The sequence below is a fragment of the Leptopilina boulardi genome, unplaced genomic scaffold (assembly GCF_019393585.1).
Source record: "Leptopilina boulardi isolate dan_hultmark-lab unplaced genomic scaffold, ZJU_Lbou_2.1 LbouV2_216, whole genome shotgun sequence".
Classification (NCBI taxonomy): Eukaryota; Metazoa; Arthropoda; class Insecta; order Hymenoptera; family Figitidae; genus Leptopilina; species Leptopilina boulardi.
The window spans coordinates 404226-421223 of record NW_026137770.1 but is presented as its reverse complement, the minus strand read 5'-3'; the positions used below and the strand labels follow the sequence as shown (position 1 = coordinate 421223).

At 27.7% G+C, this 16998-nt stretch overlaps 1 protein-coding gene across 1 annotated transcript; it reads left to right on the top strand.

The window, feature by feature from the left end:
- Positions 1–4840: 4840 nt before the first annotated feature.
- On the top strand, positions 4841–16044 carry LOC127279351 (uncharacterized). Its single transcript, XM_051301655.1, has 7 exons — positions 4841–5003; positions 7790–8032; positions 8487–8739; positions 11247–11512; positions 11901–12263; positions 12389–12588; positions 15694–16044. The coding sequence occupies exons 1-7, from the start codon at positions 5001–5003 to the stop codon at positions 15782–15784; spliced, it is 1419 nt and encodes a 472-aa protein (XP_051157612.1). The 5' UTR covers positions 4841–5000; the 3' UTR covers positions 15785–16044.
- Positions 16045–16998: the final 954 nt, after the last annotated feature.

The following is a 16998-nucleotide window of genomic DNA, read 5'->3' as shown; positions in this document are numbered from 1 at the left end:
ATTTTTGGAATATAGTTCGATAATTCTATAGTTCATATATAAAATAGACGAATACACACGGAAGAGAGACATAAGCTATTGTTAACGCACAAGTTGATGGAAACGTCTGATTCATATTCAGTGGTGAATTACAAATATATTCAGAATAAGAGTTAAACAAGCACACACTCGACACTATTCAAATTTTATGGTTTTCCGCTTTCGTTCTTCCCAACTGCTTTTGGTCCAATCGGACCTTTACATCTCGTTCACTTTGTCCAGAGAGACTTTAATCTTCCGGGTATCCAAAGATATATATATATAATAAAAGAAAGTTATATATATATATACTTAAAGTACAACTCTTGATAAATTCGTATAAATTATATTCTGAGCAGCAGTTTAAGATATTATCAATGATAATTATCTTAAAGTAATTATATCGAGATCGTGATTCTAAAGAATAATGCAATCATGTTGGATTTCGGATTTTGTATTATTTATTCTTTGATTCGGGGAATTTTCATTAATTGAGATTTATATATATATATATAGTGAGTTGCGTTTTATTACGTGCTTGAAATATTAATTATGAGCCTAATCTCTAAAGAATAAGTGAAATTTTACTGATGAAATAGTTGGAATTTAGCACTTTAGTAATATTTCCTTTGGAATTTAGTCATTATTTTATCATAGTTTACGAAAAACAGTGAATTAAATAATAAAGTTCATACAAAAAAGTAGAATAATAGAAAGAAAGGTGGCGCCATATCTGTTATCATTTGGCACGTTAAGGTCATATGATTATTGTGATTTCACATGTAAATATTCTCCGCAGGTTTTCTCGCAAAATGATTTATCAACTTAAAAAACACACCAAAATTCGTTTAAATATTATTAAATTTCGTACAAAAAATAATAATAATAATATAGCAAATTCACGAACACTTTTATATAAACAAATTCCTAAAGTTAATTTACCTTATAATAACCCAGATTTCATTAGATTGTTTAAAATTTTAAAAATATACATACTGTTACGTCTCAAAAATTAGAAAATAATATTTTATTTTTGTCCGCTTTGGTGATTCACACCGAAAAAAATAATTCGCGAAACTTTCGTAAACTAGTTTTTCACTTTTGGACGGTCCCAATGTTTGGAAATCTTTCATTAACTTTTTCCAATATTTCACGAACGTTCATCACTCTCTTCATGACAATCAATGTCTGCGCACGCGCACAAAAAAAAGTTCGTGAAATCTTGAAAAAAAGTTAATGAAAGATTTTCAAACTTTAGGCCCGTTCAAAAGTGAACAACTAGTTTACGAAAGTTTCATGAACTATTTTTTTCCGTGCAGTGATATTTCCTGTTTTATTTATAGAGCAGAAGGCTTTCTGATAAGGGTACAGGTAAGAAAGAGAAAAATGTATAATATTTTAAGTTACAAGGTTACGAGTTTATTTTTACACACAAATATTTTAGTTATAAAAATTAGTTCTTTTTATGAAAGAGAGAATCTTGAAGCAACCAGTCTTGGAAAGTAAAGGAAGTCCACATTCCACTGTAACAAGGAATGCACAAGGTTACTACCGAATTTTACAAATAGGTAGTACAAGGATTTAGTAAATTAGTTAATGGCTTATCTTGTTGAGTAAATAGAAATTCTTTTAAGTCGAACTTGAATATGAAATCAAGCAGAGTAACAATACTTGTACTAGACTTTATATATGATAATGAGATGCTGATACCAAATTATGAACTGAACTTTCCAGGCAAATGTGGACCTTTTATACAAGATTTTCACAAAGAGCGCGCACAAATTTTCATATGAAGATTGCATTTCCCAACCCTTTTTAATAAGTAAGAAACCGACTAAATGTTATGGATTAGGGTGACTCCTCTTTACATTCCATAGGTTTGTGATAATAAAGGTATTTTCTCTCAATAAAACAGGCAATTAAAATAATCCTACAAATATATTTTTGGAATTCGAAGGGAAATCGATGTTAATATAAGTGAGATTCGAAAATTACAGAGGGTCGGATTTTATGATTTTATTACCAATTTCCTGTACACTTGTAGGGATGCTCAAAGGGGTATAAAAACATTTAATGGAAAATCTACGTCGACCGTGACTGATTTTCTGATTCGTTAAATAATATTAAAATACTTAATCTGTCAGACTACTGTCGCGATTATAGTATTGATTTTATACAGAAAAGTTAAACAAGTGAGGGTTACATCGATCAGAATTGAATCATGAGTTTGATTGGTATAATGTCATCATACAAGACCGTGAACAGAATTATAAAAAACGTTGTTTTTCAGAAATGTTACATATAAAAATTAATTATTCCACTATATTAACAAAAGAGACGACATAATGTATTTAAATAAAATCTACTTATCTTTAATTTTCAAATCAGACTCATGATTTTATTCTCTTCTAAAAGGTCTATAAACCTGAGCTGGCATTTTAGACTGTGCAAAATAAAACTTTTTAAAGTAAAGATGTAACAGTTCAATTTTATATTGATAATTGTGCTATTTATTTATATATTATTATTTATTTATAAAAAAAGAGAATATGGTATTTTAAATAGAATTATTAATGTTCATCAGATTTAACCTGAAGATAATAACGAAACAAGTCATCGAAACGTCGTTTTTTGTTTTGTGTCAATAAACAACATTTAATAACATAAATTTCTGTTATTTTGTTCCTTCCAAGGATCGAATTTTTTTAACTTTCTAATCAGCATTTTTAATTTAACTGATTTCTTTGCATAGTTTTACAACATTCAATTTAAGTTTTAATACCCGTAAAAGAGTTCGTTGAAAGTCTACTGACTGTTTTAGTAGAGTAATTGTTCTAACTTTATCGTATTAAATTTTATTAATTAACTATTTATTACTCATTACCTATTATATATTATTTTTAATTCATTACATAGCCCAACGTACTAAAAAATTTTTTTAATCATTTGGAATATGATGAAAGTTATTAAACGGAAATTTTTGTGGTCGCTGATTACGAATCTGAAGTCAGATTTCGAAAATTCAAAATGGCAAATCCAATATGGTGGGTTAAAAAAATTAAAAATCATTTTAAATGACGAAAATTTTTTCAAATCACTCCACAGCTTTTTTAAAAAAATTTTTTTTCAAAGTCTTGATAGTTTATTTCTCTATAGATTTTATGCAACATAATAAAAAGCATAAAATTTCTAATAAAAATAATTGAATTAGAATACATTGTTAGAAGATTTCATTATAGTTGTACATAATTTGAAATATCATAAAATAATTAATTAAAATTAAAATAATTGTTAATAATTTAGTAGTTAATACATCTTTAAGACAAATTAATTGTGATCATTTATAATATGTGTTATTGTTTTTTCTGAAAGTTAACTTGCAGTTCATGACCTTCGTTTGGAATGCATTTATATATTATAAATATTTTTCATGAAAAAATATAAGTGAAAATCATATTTAACTGATGTTCTCACACAGGTCACGTATATAAGAAGTTTAAAGAGGAAACATAGTATCAAAGAAAATTGACTTATAATTGCAATTTTACTGGATTGCTACTCCTGGTGCATTTAATGACAACTTTCAGAAACTCTCCTGTGCGAAAATTATAGGTTGTCTTTTTAATCTGATCTGCTTCTCTCGTCGAAGGAAGATATCGTTCCTCTCATATAATTCGGTTGCAACTATAATAATATATAGACTACTGTCAAAGTCATACAGTTCCGGTTTTTACTCGCAAATTACTCGCAGTCAATATATATATATATTGAGAAGTAAATTTTAAATTTTTATGTTTCATTATTGAAAAATAATTGAATTTACAACAAAATAAAATTTTTTTATTCTGAAATAAAATCTCATCATCTCGATGGATATCATTTTGTTGTGTGTACATTCTTATGTACATATTTAAATAATTATTAATTTCGTAAGACAGGAAACTTTATATATTATCAAAGAATAATAATAATCAAAGTGTAATGGCAGGAATCGAACCATGAAATTTCAGTAATGCCCACTGTTTAGAATGTTGACTTTATTGATATTCACTTTTTTATAACTTTTAATTATTTTATTTTTGTACAAAAGTTTCTATTTTTATGCTTCCTTTTATAGTATTTTCATTTTCATTATTATACTTCTGATTATTTTTTATTCCCTCGTTACATTTAATTCAGTAAATCATTTATTTATTACAATTTCCATTTTTTTCTATTTAGGAAATTTTCTATTTGTATTTTCATTTTAATATTTTTTTATACTATTTGTATCATTATATTTTTATACTTCTATTATATTATATTCGACTTCTTGTCATTTTGAATTATAACTTCATTTTACAATCCTACTGAATTATACAATAAAAAATTTTTTTATTTGGTAAACTTGATATTTTTTTTCTGTACTAAAATATCATGAATTCATCCATAAAATTAAATTCACAGCTTTCAGTTTTTCTCTCGTGGGCAAAATTTTATTTTTCCTGAATTTTCAAGATATAATATGATGATCGAGATATATGCTGCAGAGACTTATGAAATTTGAACTGATGTGGAACGAGGTGTGTCGGCGTCAATTTTTGGAACAACTCAACTCTCTTTGGATGAATGCATATAGCTCTCAACCTTGCAAAGAAAGCGTCCTTGCGAAATTTATTCTTCTGTGCGGTGTTCACAAGGTATTATAAGAGAGAGAATAAGAAGTTGGCTGATTGGCCCATGGATTCTTCATTCAAAGTGAACGGTGACCGCGCGAGTAAAACCTCACTCTATATAGAATCCCATACCATGTGCTCTCTATACACTCGAGTAGTTGTATTATTATTTTACCGGACAAATAATTTAGAAGTGAAGTGTGGTAGCTATCGAAACGGAAGTAGGGATAAAAGCTATATATAAGAGGAGAAGAACTATCCGGATCATTTATATAGTCGTATAAGATAGATCGGTTGTGTCTTTTTTTTTTTTGCATCTCACCTAAAATGGTAGGTGTTTTTTTTATTATTGTAATTATATAAAATAATAAATATTTTCATATTAAGAGAGTTGGTAATTTAATTACAAAATCCAATTAGGTGATGTGTTATCATGTACCGTTGATTAGCTTTGGGGGTATTATGGTTAATAACACGTATAATATGGACCAAAGTGTATCTAATGTAATTTTAGTGAAATTGTGACTCAAATTATTATTTGTGTGTTTGTTTATAAAAAATTTTGATTTAAATATTTAAATAAATTTTAATAATAATGAAAAATAAAAAAATTATAATTAAATAATAATTATACTAATTATTTTTATTTATGTGTCTAGAAAAGTTCTGATAAATATTATGCAAATTAAAAATGCATTCAGATTTGTTAAAGAATTAATGGGAAAAAAATTATTTCTGAATTTAAAAATTGTATAGGGTTTAATTCTTTTTGTTTTCAGAATTTTTATTTTTTTTGAATGAATAATTACCGTATATGTATTTTTTATTAACTTCCTTGTATTATAAATCTTTGGAATATTTGTGCAAATACAAAGTAATTAACATTAATTTAATGGTGTATAATTTCAACGCAATATAACTTTCTCAAAACAATTTGCCGCTATTTAATACTTATTGAGTACTTACTAAATGACTAAACTATATATTTATAAATATAATTTAAAAAATTTACAATCCTATATATAATTTATAGGAAATCATCAATATTTCTATTAAATTTTGAAAAAAAAATTATATCAATAAAGAATGGAAATTTTTCCTCATAATTATAATTTTTATTTTAATATTGATTTTTATATAAAAGTTTAAACTTTTTGATTTTCTTGTACAATAATTAATATACATTTATGCTTTTAAATTATGAAATTTTTTATTTAACAATTAATTGAAATATCAATGAATTAATTTAAAACCCCATAGATAGAAGATTCATTAAAATTTATTTAATAATTAACAGAATAATGTCGCTGTTTTAATTTTAATTTTGTCGGGAACTTTACTTTTAAAATATTAAATGGATTAATTTGAAATTTTGTGAAGATGTTTAAAATATGATGAGGGAGGTCTGTTACGTGCAAAAACTGAATTAATTATTATCTATTATTATTATAGAATATTTATAATAGTGACGTCACATATAACTTTAAATTTTCTTAAATAAACCAAAATATATTTATAATAATTAATTTAACGAAATATAACAATTTTCGCACGTTCTTCATCATATTTTAGATATCTCCACAAAATTTCAGATCAATCCATTTAATATTTTAAGAGTTTTCCCGTCAAATTTAGCATTGTGGATATAACAATAATAATATTGTATTTTAAACCAGTCAATGGAGTTGATATTGTTGCATCCGCAGATATAACATAATTAATTTAAAATAATTAAGTTTCAAGTCTAGACTTTGGTTCAATAACTTAGGAAATCTTTTCGATTTACCTTTTGTAGAAAATTAGAGGATTAGGAATTGATCTTAAATGGAATTGAGAAAATAATTGCGTTCTTAAAACACTAAAATTTCTCGGAAAGGTTTTTAATATTAATTGTGAATAATAAAAATTTATAAGTTGGAACTTGATAAAATATCGTGTACCATAACACAAAATTTATCGGAATTGTGAAATGGGTTAAGTTAAGAAAGAAGAGAAAAAGAAATAATTAATTTTTAATATAAACTTACTTTTTTTTATTTATCAATTAATAAATTTCCTGATAATGCAAAGAATAGACGTCCTTCTCAGAATTTTGAATTGATTGGATGAATTTTGAAAAGCAGCACTTGAAATAAACTTTGAACTTGTAGAATAACTGAATTTTAATTGTACAAATGACTTTTTAAGATTTTTGAATGACTGACTGACTTACGCAAATATGCGTTTTTAAGGGTCTATACCCACTTCAAATTTAGAGTTTTTGTGGGTTGTCCCTTAAAGAAACAGATTTCCAAAAAGTAGGGATAAAAATCTTAAAGAAAAAGATATCATCTATATTTTGCATCATTTTACAATTAGGCTAAATTTTTATTATTATAAATGTTGGATTTTCTAAATTTCCAAGGGCAACTTACAAGTGCAGACCACTTAAGTTTTTCAGTTTCATTGTCGATTCTAAAAGGAAGAAATTAGCATTTATATAATAAAAAAAAGACATAGATGTTTTTTCTTTTAGAATAAATATGAAATTTACAAATAAAAATTCATAGGAAACAGAAAATAACAATAAAAATCTAATGAAATAACGCAGGACGTTACAATAGTATTAATCATTATTTCTATAAATTAATGATCTTTCAAAGACTAAAAAAGCTAATATTAAAAAGCAATGTTCTCTTTTCCAAATCATCAACGAATAACCCAATTTTAATTCTGACGAATAAATAATATTTCTCATGATTCACGTCCACTTTGTAGAGATAAAAAAAAATCTTAATTAATGAAACGTTCACTTTTCTAACAATACTTTTTTTTTGCTATTGACATTATTATATTTTTTTCAAGATTTAATAAATTTTAATATGAAATCTCGTACATATTCTTTGTGAATTATATTGAAATTCCTTTATCTACTTTTCTCTATCTTTTAATAGAACCGTTCGCGCGGCAAATAATTACAAATGGAAATCTATGAGAAATGCATATATATATATAATTATACTGCGTAAATTTGAAATTAATCCATGAAACACTTTTCGATCAAAGTTTCATGATAGAATAGCTTTCTCTATTCTTGTTTTTTTTTCATTATTCTTTTTGTTTTTTTTTTCTTATAGAAGGGTTTCATTCTACTCACTTTACTATTCGTTACGGTTCTGGGAGAGAAGAAAATCAACTTGGAAGACATTGAAAGAGACAATTTACATGCGGAAACTAAATCAGACGATGGGCCTGATGATAACAAATACAATATCAAAGAAGGGGATCACTATCAGGAATCAACAAATTTATACGAAGCTCAGAATAGTCAAGGGAGCACTTATGCAGATCTCCAGTCCGTAACCGGCTCTAAATATATAGTACGAGTAATTACAGTATATAATATAAATTATTGCTATTCGTGATAAACTTTTATATCGTTTATAAGATAATCTCTTTGCAAATTCATTGCCCAGTTCAGTTTACACTATAATTAATTCTTTTATTAATAATATTTAAGAATTTATTTTTTATACCTTCTTTTTAAATATGATTTAATTTTCTTTCGTTATCTTTGCAAGAATATCTGAACTATATAATTTATGTATTTATCATATAGCATTATGAATTATTTACAATTCACCAAACTTTTACAATATTTACTATTCATTTTGTTTATTATTTTTTTCTATTCATTATTATTTAATTATTATTTATTTATTATTTATTAATGTTTATCATATTATTTTTACATTTTTTTTTATTATTATTTTTATTACCTATTACGAAACAAATTTTGTTTTAAAAGTATGAAATAATAAAAATTTTTTACAGCCAGAAGAATATCATCAGACAAGGAATTATTTGCAAAGCGAAGCCGATTATCAACAACAAACAATTTTGTCAGCACCTCAACAAACTCATCAACCAATACAATTTTACGCAGAAATAGTCCCAGAGAATAATCCTCAAGCGACCCACGAAACACAACAAAACGTCTATCAGCCAGAATTAATTGTTAGGAATAAAATTCAAACGCTACAGCAAAAAAATTCACCTGAAAAAATAATTCAACATGACAATAAAGGTGATGATCTATTTTAATTATTATTATACTTCTTTATTAGATAAAATAGCCCATATATACAAAGTCCAATTTGAGACATAAAAGAGTAGACATACATAAATTATTTAAAATATATAAAATAATACAAATCAATAAAATAAACACAAAAGTCCGCATACCGCTCAGCAACTTCGTACATTCAACATTTTAATAAACATAGCGATAAAAGCATTAATAATAACCGTAACCTCACAAGATGAGAGTACATTACACCAATACGACTCCTGGATGACATCCTCATTTAGATCCGGAAAATATTTAAGTTTAATTGAAATTGGAACAAATGACTAAGAAATGGTGCAGATTCTTTCTGAAGAAATTGCAGAATTTACAATGATTCATGGATGGCAAAGAAAGTTTAGATCTATTATAATAAAGAGACTTTAAATAGTAATTAAGAAGTCGAACCAATTGAACGAAGGACGTCCGTCCCAACTCTTGCCATTTCCATGAGACGTAGAAGGCATAATTTAGGATACCTAAAATCAGACATGTCGTTTATCTTTCTTAACCATACTAAAGCCCTGTCCAAAATCAATTATGAAACTGGAAGAGTACCCGTTTACGGCAAAAATAATAAATTCTTAAAAAATCTTGAAAAACCCTTTCGAGAAGATCCACATGTTCTATGCCCCACATTTGAATCGCGTATATCAACGTGATCTTTACTAGACTAGCAAAAAAAAAAATTCGTAAAAGTCGACCAGGAGTCAGTTTTGGTATTATAAATTATAATAAAACCAATTATACATATTCCTTAACAACCTTAATACTCCCTGCCGATGGTTGTCCGCTACCAAGAGTCGCTTCAGGTAATACGTATGCTGATGTGTTGGGAAAGCTCTGCAAGGAAGTTAATCCTGATATCACTCACACGAGAGTCTTGATGGCAAGGCCCACTAAAAAGGGAGACCTCTTGATCAGGGTCGGAGGTGACTCGGACAAGGTAGCTTTTACCGCCGAGGTGATCAAGGCTGTTGGCAGCATAGATAAGGTGCAGAAGGTGGATCGGAACGTTATACTCAAGATCCGCGACCTTAATTTCCTTACCCGTAAAGCAGAAGTCCAGTAAGCGCTGGAACAAAAACTCGGAATTTGCAGGAAGGTGACGGTCTTCGGACCCAACAAGCGAGGGATGAAGCTTGCAGTTGTTGTCACCGACCAAGAAGAGGCTGTCAGGCTGCTTTATGTACTGCCAAATAAGGAACAAAGTCATGATTGTCCGGTGTCACCGATGCCTGAGTTAGCGCAATCTAGCTAGAAGCTGCAAGGTAGCAGATATATCGGCTGTGTGCTTTAAGTGCGGGGAAGCCGATCATAAGTTTGCAGATTGCAAGAGCAGCCCCAGTTGCTTCTTGTGCAAAGCGAAGCCTTGGATACCAAGAGTTATGCAGATTTTCTACTTCTCCCGTAAAAAAAACCTCAATACTACTATTCTCCAATTTAAATGATTTAAAACGCTTGACACAGTTTTTACCACCTTAATGAAAGATAACAATTTTAGTTTTGCTGGTATTAATAATCAGACGATTTCGATTACAATAATGTTTCGGTTAAATGACAGTTGGGGAATATTCATGCACCCTCTTATTTTTTAAAGTAAAAAAAAGAATATACAAATTCAAAGTCTAAATTTTCTGAAAGTATCGATTTTTACTTTTTTCTTCTTTTTCTTTTGAGGATTCATTTCATGAAAGTGAACCATGAGATGTAAAATAGAGAGTAAACCTATATATATGCAGGTATATAAGATTTTTTAGACAATCTACTCATTTTACGATTCTTCAAACGCTATCTTTTCCCAAATGTACTTCTCTCGTTTAGTTGGAATTTTTCTCATGTAAATAACCTCATATAAATTCAGAATAGCTATAAAACCAGTAAATCCTTTAACAATTTAAAATCTCTATATACATATACACCACTCTCAAATTTTCATAGAAAATTAACCTCTTTTCAAGCTATAAATATATGTAGAAAAAAAAATTAGATACACCTAAAATATCCGGAAATGATTTAACATTATTTTGCATTGTTTGAAAATTGACAAGGAACAATTTCAAATTGTGAATTATATATATATACATACACACACAGAAAATGCTTTTATTTGTTACAGATATGATTGTAGTAAAAGAATTTACGAGCCCAGGGAAAATGCATTTATCTATATAGATATTTATTTCCATCCATAGAATAATAATAATTTACTTCTTTTGTAATCAGATTTCAAATACCGAATTTATATTTTTATTATCTCTTTTGTTTCTATCATAAGAAATATAAATATTTGATATTTCCTTCATGATGATGTCAAAATATTTTACTTCATTTGTTTTATTTTATAATAAATTTATATTCATTATTTCTTATAATTTAATTTTTTTTTCTTTTTTTAAAATAATTTCTGAATATATGATAGTTTTCTGATAGTTTTCTTTTTATTAACGTTAATTTGTACTTTTTAGAAACTTTATACATGGATGTTTCAACAAACCAACAATTACCATATTATTCGAATTTGGAATTAAGCAAAATGAATTCAAAAATTCAATCGCAACCACTGTATCATCGACTGACTGTTGATATGCATCAACACCCATCTCCTCAAGTCTATTCGAATGATTTACATCAAAATCAATTTGTTTCATCTGGAAAATTTGCTTACAACATTCAACCTCAATATGTAACTTATACACCAAAACATACTCACACTCAAGCACTTGTCTCAAAGGTCAGTGTAATTTTTTAATTAAGTTCTTGTACATTTTTATTAATAAAAATAATAATTATTATTAATTTTATCAATTTTGAAACATTCTTCCGCCATATTGGATCAGCCATTTTGAATTTTGAAAAACTATACATGTGATTTGTAATGTACTTTATTTTCTAGAACTATTTAAAGTACTTTATTATAAATGAGAAATTTTTATTACATTTTTTTGTTGTTCTAAAATGACATAATACTTTCAACAATTAAAGTTTTTGAATGAAACAATAAGAATTTATTTACATACATATAATTATTTTAGTTAGTAAAATTAGAAAAATATTTAAATATAAAAAAAGAAAAATTCTTTATTAAAGATTTATTATTAATGAAATGATTCGTGTTTTAGGGGCCAAAGACTAAAATTTACACTGTTCACAATTCGAAAATGGCTTCGGGAGCGCAAACTCATTCATCTCCAATTTACGCTCAATCAGAGAAGATGCATCATCAGCCAAAAAAAGTGATTTATCTTACTCAACAGCAAATGCAGTATTTGCCCCAAATTATTTACACTGAACCAAAGGCCGTTTACAGTCAAACAGCTCCAGTTTATGCCGATCTCTTCTCACGATTACCTACTTTTGTACAGGATAATAGTTTAAATAATCATGGAATTCAATACACTCAAAATGAACAATATTATATTCCAACGGCAATTGATGAACAATTCGTGAAAATATTCCGTGGATCTCATAAAGAAAGAGTTAAGGTAAAATTATTATAGAAGACTACAATGTATTATTTATTCACATTTATTTAAATTAATATAATTAATTTTTTCATATATTATATGATATTCTATTTATATTAATTCTAGTTCTAATTATTTTTAAGATTCCGGATGAACCGTCTGAGCATTTTGTTCCACCACAAGTACCGCCACAAAAATTTAAATCGAGTCTCACACAAATTGTACCAGTTTCCACGGAAAGTGAATCTTTGCCAACAAAGAGTTTTACATTGTCATCTGAACCGAAATCTTTACTTGACTCATACATTCCTAGTTATTTAATAGCTGCTCAAGACTCGGCAAAGTAAGTACATATATATTTATATTTTAATATTTCTAAATAATATATTTTTTAATTTCACTTTTTACAGTACACTATGAGATTTTAAAAAACATGGCAGATTAAATTTATACCATTAAATATTAAAATAATCCATTTTTTGAATTAAATTCATTTTTAAATTTAGTACAATGTAAATGATTCTAATTGTAAGTTGAAAATTTTAATCCTTAGATAGATTTTAAATAATACACCATTTTGGTATTAAAAAAATACCTCCACAATTTATTGTGTAATTGACAACTTTCAGTTTCTAAAAATTAAAAGATTTCCAACCTCGTCTTTAATTATTTGTACTAGAAGATAGAAATTACACAGCCTCAGAAAAAAAGAATAACACGAATCTGAAGTCCACTTTACTCTATCACGTCAGGATTTTTTCCTAATCTAAAAAAACATGTCGGATTTTTGGTGGTATACAAATTTTTTTTAAACCTTAATGGATTTACATAAAACTTTGAAGTCAGATTTTTAAAATTCAAAATGGCGGATTCAATATAGAGGACAATTTTTTTAAAAATTGATTATTTTTTCATAAAACTTGTTGGCTAAAGGTTTTTAGTGCCGCTGATTACGAATTGGAAGTTAGATTTAAAAAATTCAATTAACGGATTAAATATGGAGGATAAATTTTTTTAAAAATGATAGATTTTTAAGAAAATTGTTATCTACGATTTCTTGGAGTTGCTGATAATAATGATATGGTATAAAAACGCGTAAATACTACATTTCATGAAAAACTATCAATTATTAATAATTTTGTTCACCATCTTGGATCCGCCATTTTGAATTTTGAATATCTGACATCAGATTCATAATTGAAACCCTAAAAAATCTAAACTTTTTTCCTTTCTATTACAAAATAATTTATTTGGGTTTAATAATTTTTATTTCCCAATTCACTGAATTTCACGGTTAAGATTACTTTGTAAAAAAATTATTCTTTACTTAAATGAAAATTATGACAAACAAAATAAAATAAATTATTACGATCAATTTAATATTACCTAGATTAATTAAAATTTGAATAAAAAATATTAAATACAAATAAAAATAATGTCGGATTTACCGAAATAAATTAAAAAATAATTACAATAATAAAATTTATTCAAAAAATCTCCGTTCAATTATTAATAATTCATAACATAAATTAAACTATTAAATTTACCTTGCGCAGGTATTAAATAAATTAGAAAAAGATCGTGATACACTTTACACACTTATGCACAAAAAAATCCTTTGTTTCGCACTCGTCAAAATTAATGGCATTCGCCCTAAAAACAATATTCCGATTAGATATATCGGCAATATAAATGATTGATAAATAAATTAAATAAATGACAATATTATAAGATACTCATCCAAAATTAGTAGTTAAACTGATGGAATGATTAGAGGAATTATTTCATCTTTGGCTTGCCAATTGCACATCTTGACGTGTGGAGCCTTGAGTGATGCCTTCGGTCTACTGATCAAATTATGTTCCTCAATTAGAATTGCAAAAGTAAAAATCCATTGTAGGACGAAATCAAATTAAATAAATGGCTTATAAAACACAATTAAAGAAAAATACAAAATATAATATTTCCCTCACAACAAAAGGATATCCTGAGGATATCCTGAAAACGTCCATAGGATATCCTAGGATATCCTGAGGATATCCTCAGAACATTCAAACCGCCGTTACGTAGGATATTTTTGGGATATCCTGGGGATATACTGAGGATATTCTGGGATATCCTGGGGATATCCTCAGAACATTCAAACCGCCGTTACGTAGGATATTTTTGGGATATCCTGGGGATATACTGAGGATATTCTGGGATATCCTGGGGATATCCTGAGGATATTCTAGGGATATCCCTGGGATATTCCAGGGATATCCTAGTGATATCGTGGGGATATTCTTGGGATAATCTTGGTATATCGTTAAAATATTCTAGAAATATCGCTAAGATCTCCCTAGGATATCATTATGATTCAAATTTTGACTATTTGAGATAGCAATTTTTTGATACAAATAGGTTTCCCGTGATTGTCAATCATCTTTCAAATTTGGGCCTTAAAGTTGATAATTAGAGCATATATTTAAGCCAAAAATGCGATTTTCGACACTTTAAATTCGTTTTTTATGGGACTGACCGAATGAAAAATTTTTGTTCTAACACTCGCACCGAAAGTACACCATTTCTTACCTGTGTACCGGGAGAAAAGTATGTCTTTTCCCACGAGCGGAAGGGAAATGATTAGGATATCCCTGGGACGTCCTAGGGACATCCTCAGATATCCCTGGAATATCCCTAGGATATCCTAACCGCCGCTACTTTGGATATCCTTAAAGTATCCTTAGGATATCCCTGGGGTATCCCTAGGATATCGAAGTGATGTTTTCGGAATATCCTAGGATATCTGGTGCTGTGAGGGTTGTTTCACAGACTAAAAAAAATCGCTGACGAGATGCAAAAATCAAATGATTAATCAATCGCAAATTTCCTCGAATAACGACTAAACTTAACGTTATAACCACTGAGTTCAATTAATATATTAAAATTTTCTCCTAAACTAAAGTTTGATACTACTAGTTATACACGTGACACTAACATACGTTACACAAGTTGCCAATTATTATCAGACGAAAACTCAACATTCATGCACTTTGAACAGATGAAATAGAGTTCGGCAAGGTTAATTATTGTTACACTTACAAACGAAACTTTGTGGTTAATTAAAATTCAGTTTACATTGTAAACTGTGTAAACTGTAACTGTAATTGAACAAAATAGGTCTTGCCACTCTCTACAGTGGGAAGAAATAAAAAAGGTTGGGTTCAAATTAACTTCCAGACCATAATTACGGAAAAAATTTAAAAAAAAAAATTCTGCAATTTAGAACTAAATTCTTCAGAGATTAATGAGCTAACGAATTTTTTAATTTCTGCAATATAAATATTTAATGGTAATGCAAATGTAAAAATTAATGATTTTTTACACTTTTTGATCTGTTTTGAACAAAACTTTCTTGATTAATAGTTAAAAAAAATAAATAAAATGACAATAATTGCGTTTTCAGGTACAAAGAAAGACCAATAAAACTAGAGGGAGGTTTTCTTCCGTCCAAAATTAATTTCATTCAGTCACACAAGAAGCGCAAGTCGGAGTGAAAGAATGAAATATAATATTGTATAGAAAGGAATAGCTGAACGGCGTGGTGCCAAGGTCAGTAGTGGAAGTAAATGAGATTCCAGGCATAAGAAGAAGTTGGTCTTGCAAGACCATGTAATTTTCCACAGGAAGTCGGAAGTAACCTATATTCCATCTAGTCTTTCATTAACGATCACGAAAAACGTGTAATATATTCTCATCACTTAAAAAGGTTTTATATATTTTGTTTGTTCTCTTTTTAATAAAGTTTTGAATATAATCTTTTCATTTTTATTTTCCTCTAACAACTATTTGTCCTGTTGCTGTGAGGGAAAGGAAAACTTATACTGCGCCTTAATGCGGAAAAACATACTCAAGTGTCATGTATTCGTATGTTTTTTCGCTGTAGGACAGAAGGTTCTTTCCAGATTAATTACGAATACAATATACCTTCGTGATACGTTGCTTTAGAGGGGAAGTGACGTCATATTCCTTACGTAAAGTATTTTAAACTTCTCAAATTAAAATTTTTTTTCATTCGACACTTTTTGAAAGGGCTTTGGAGGAGGAGTGACGTCATAATCCTTACGTGAAATAACTTACACTTTTCAAATTAAATTTTTTTTAATTTCGACACATTTCTTGTAATTTTTTAAATTATTTGTAAAAAAAAAATGATTATAATTGTTTCTCTTCACGTTTCTATATATCTTAAAAGAAATTAATAATCGTAAAAATGAAATTTATTTCGCGCGATTACTGTCAAAAAATATAAAACTTTCTTTTAAATATGGTATAATTTCTCCATTAGAATAATTCCATTTTAAAAGAGGATTGCAAGTTTGGGTTTGTGGCGATAAATTATCATCAGTTTTATTGTAGGTCTTGTGCCAGATTTTGTTAATTATCAAGTTGTAGAATGACTTCGCAATCACTTTTAAATGGCGAATATTCTGGAATAGAATATAATGAGTTCGCATTTTATAAGATATACAATTAGTAATTTTATACAAGAAAGTTTTTAGTTAATGTAGTAAAACTTTTTATTTTTTTAGAGCATAATCGCTTTTACAATGCAACAAATTTTTTTTTTTTTTATTAAATGTTTAAAACGTCCCATCAATTGCCAGGGTCATTAGTGACGGCAATACAATATATTTATAATTTGTCACATTAGTTACATTATTTTCAATTGGTTATTTTGGTTACATTGTTAATTTAGATTGAGTTTATT

Excerpts from the sequence above, each read along its gene's own strand:
- LOC127279351 (XM_051301655.1), top strand. Across the intron at positions 8,033-8,486 it reads TAACCGGCTCTAAATATATA|CCAGAAGAATATCATCAGAC; the intron begins GTACGAGTAATT and ends AATTTTTTACAG. Across the intron at positions 12,264-12,388 it reads CTCATAAAGAAAGAGTTAAG|ATTCCGGATGAACCGTCTGA; the intron begins GTAAAATTATTA and ends ATTATTTTTAAG.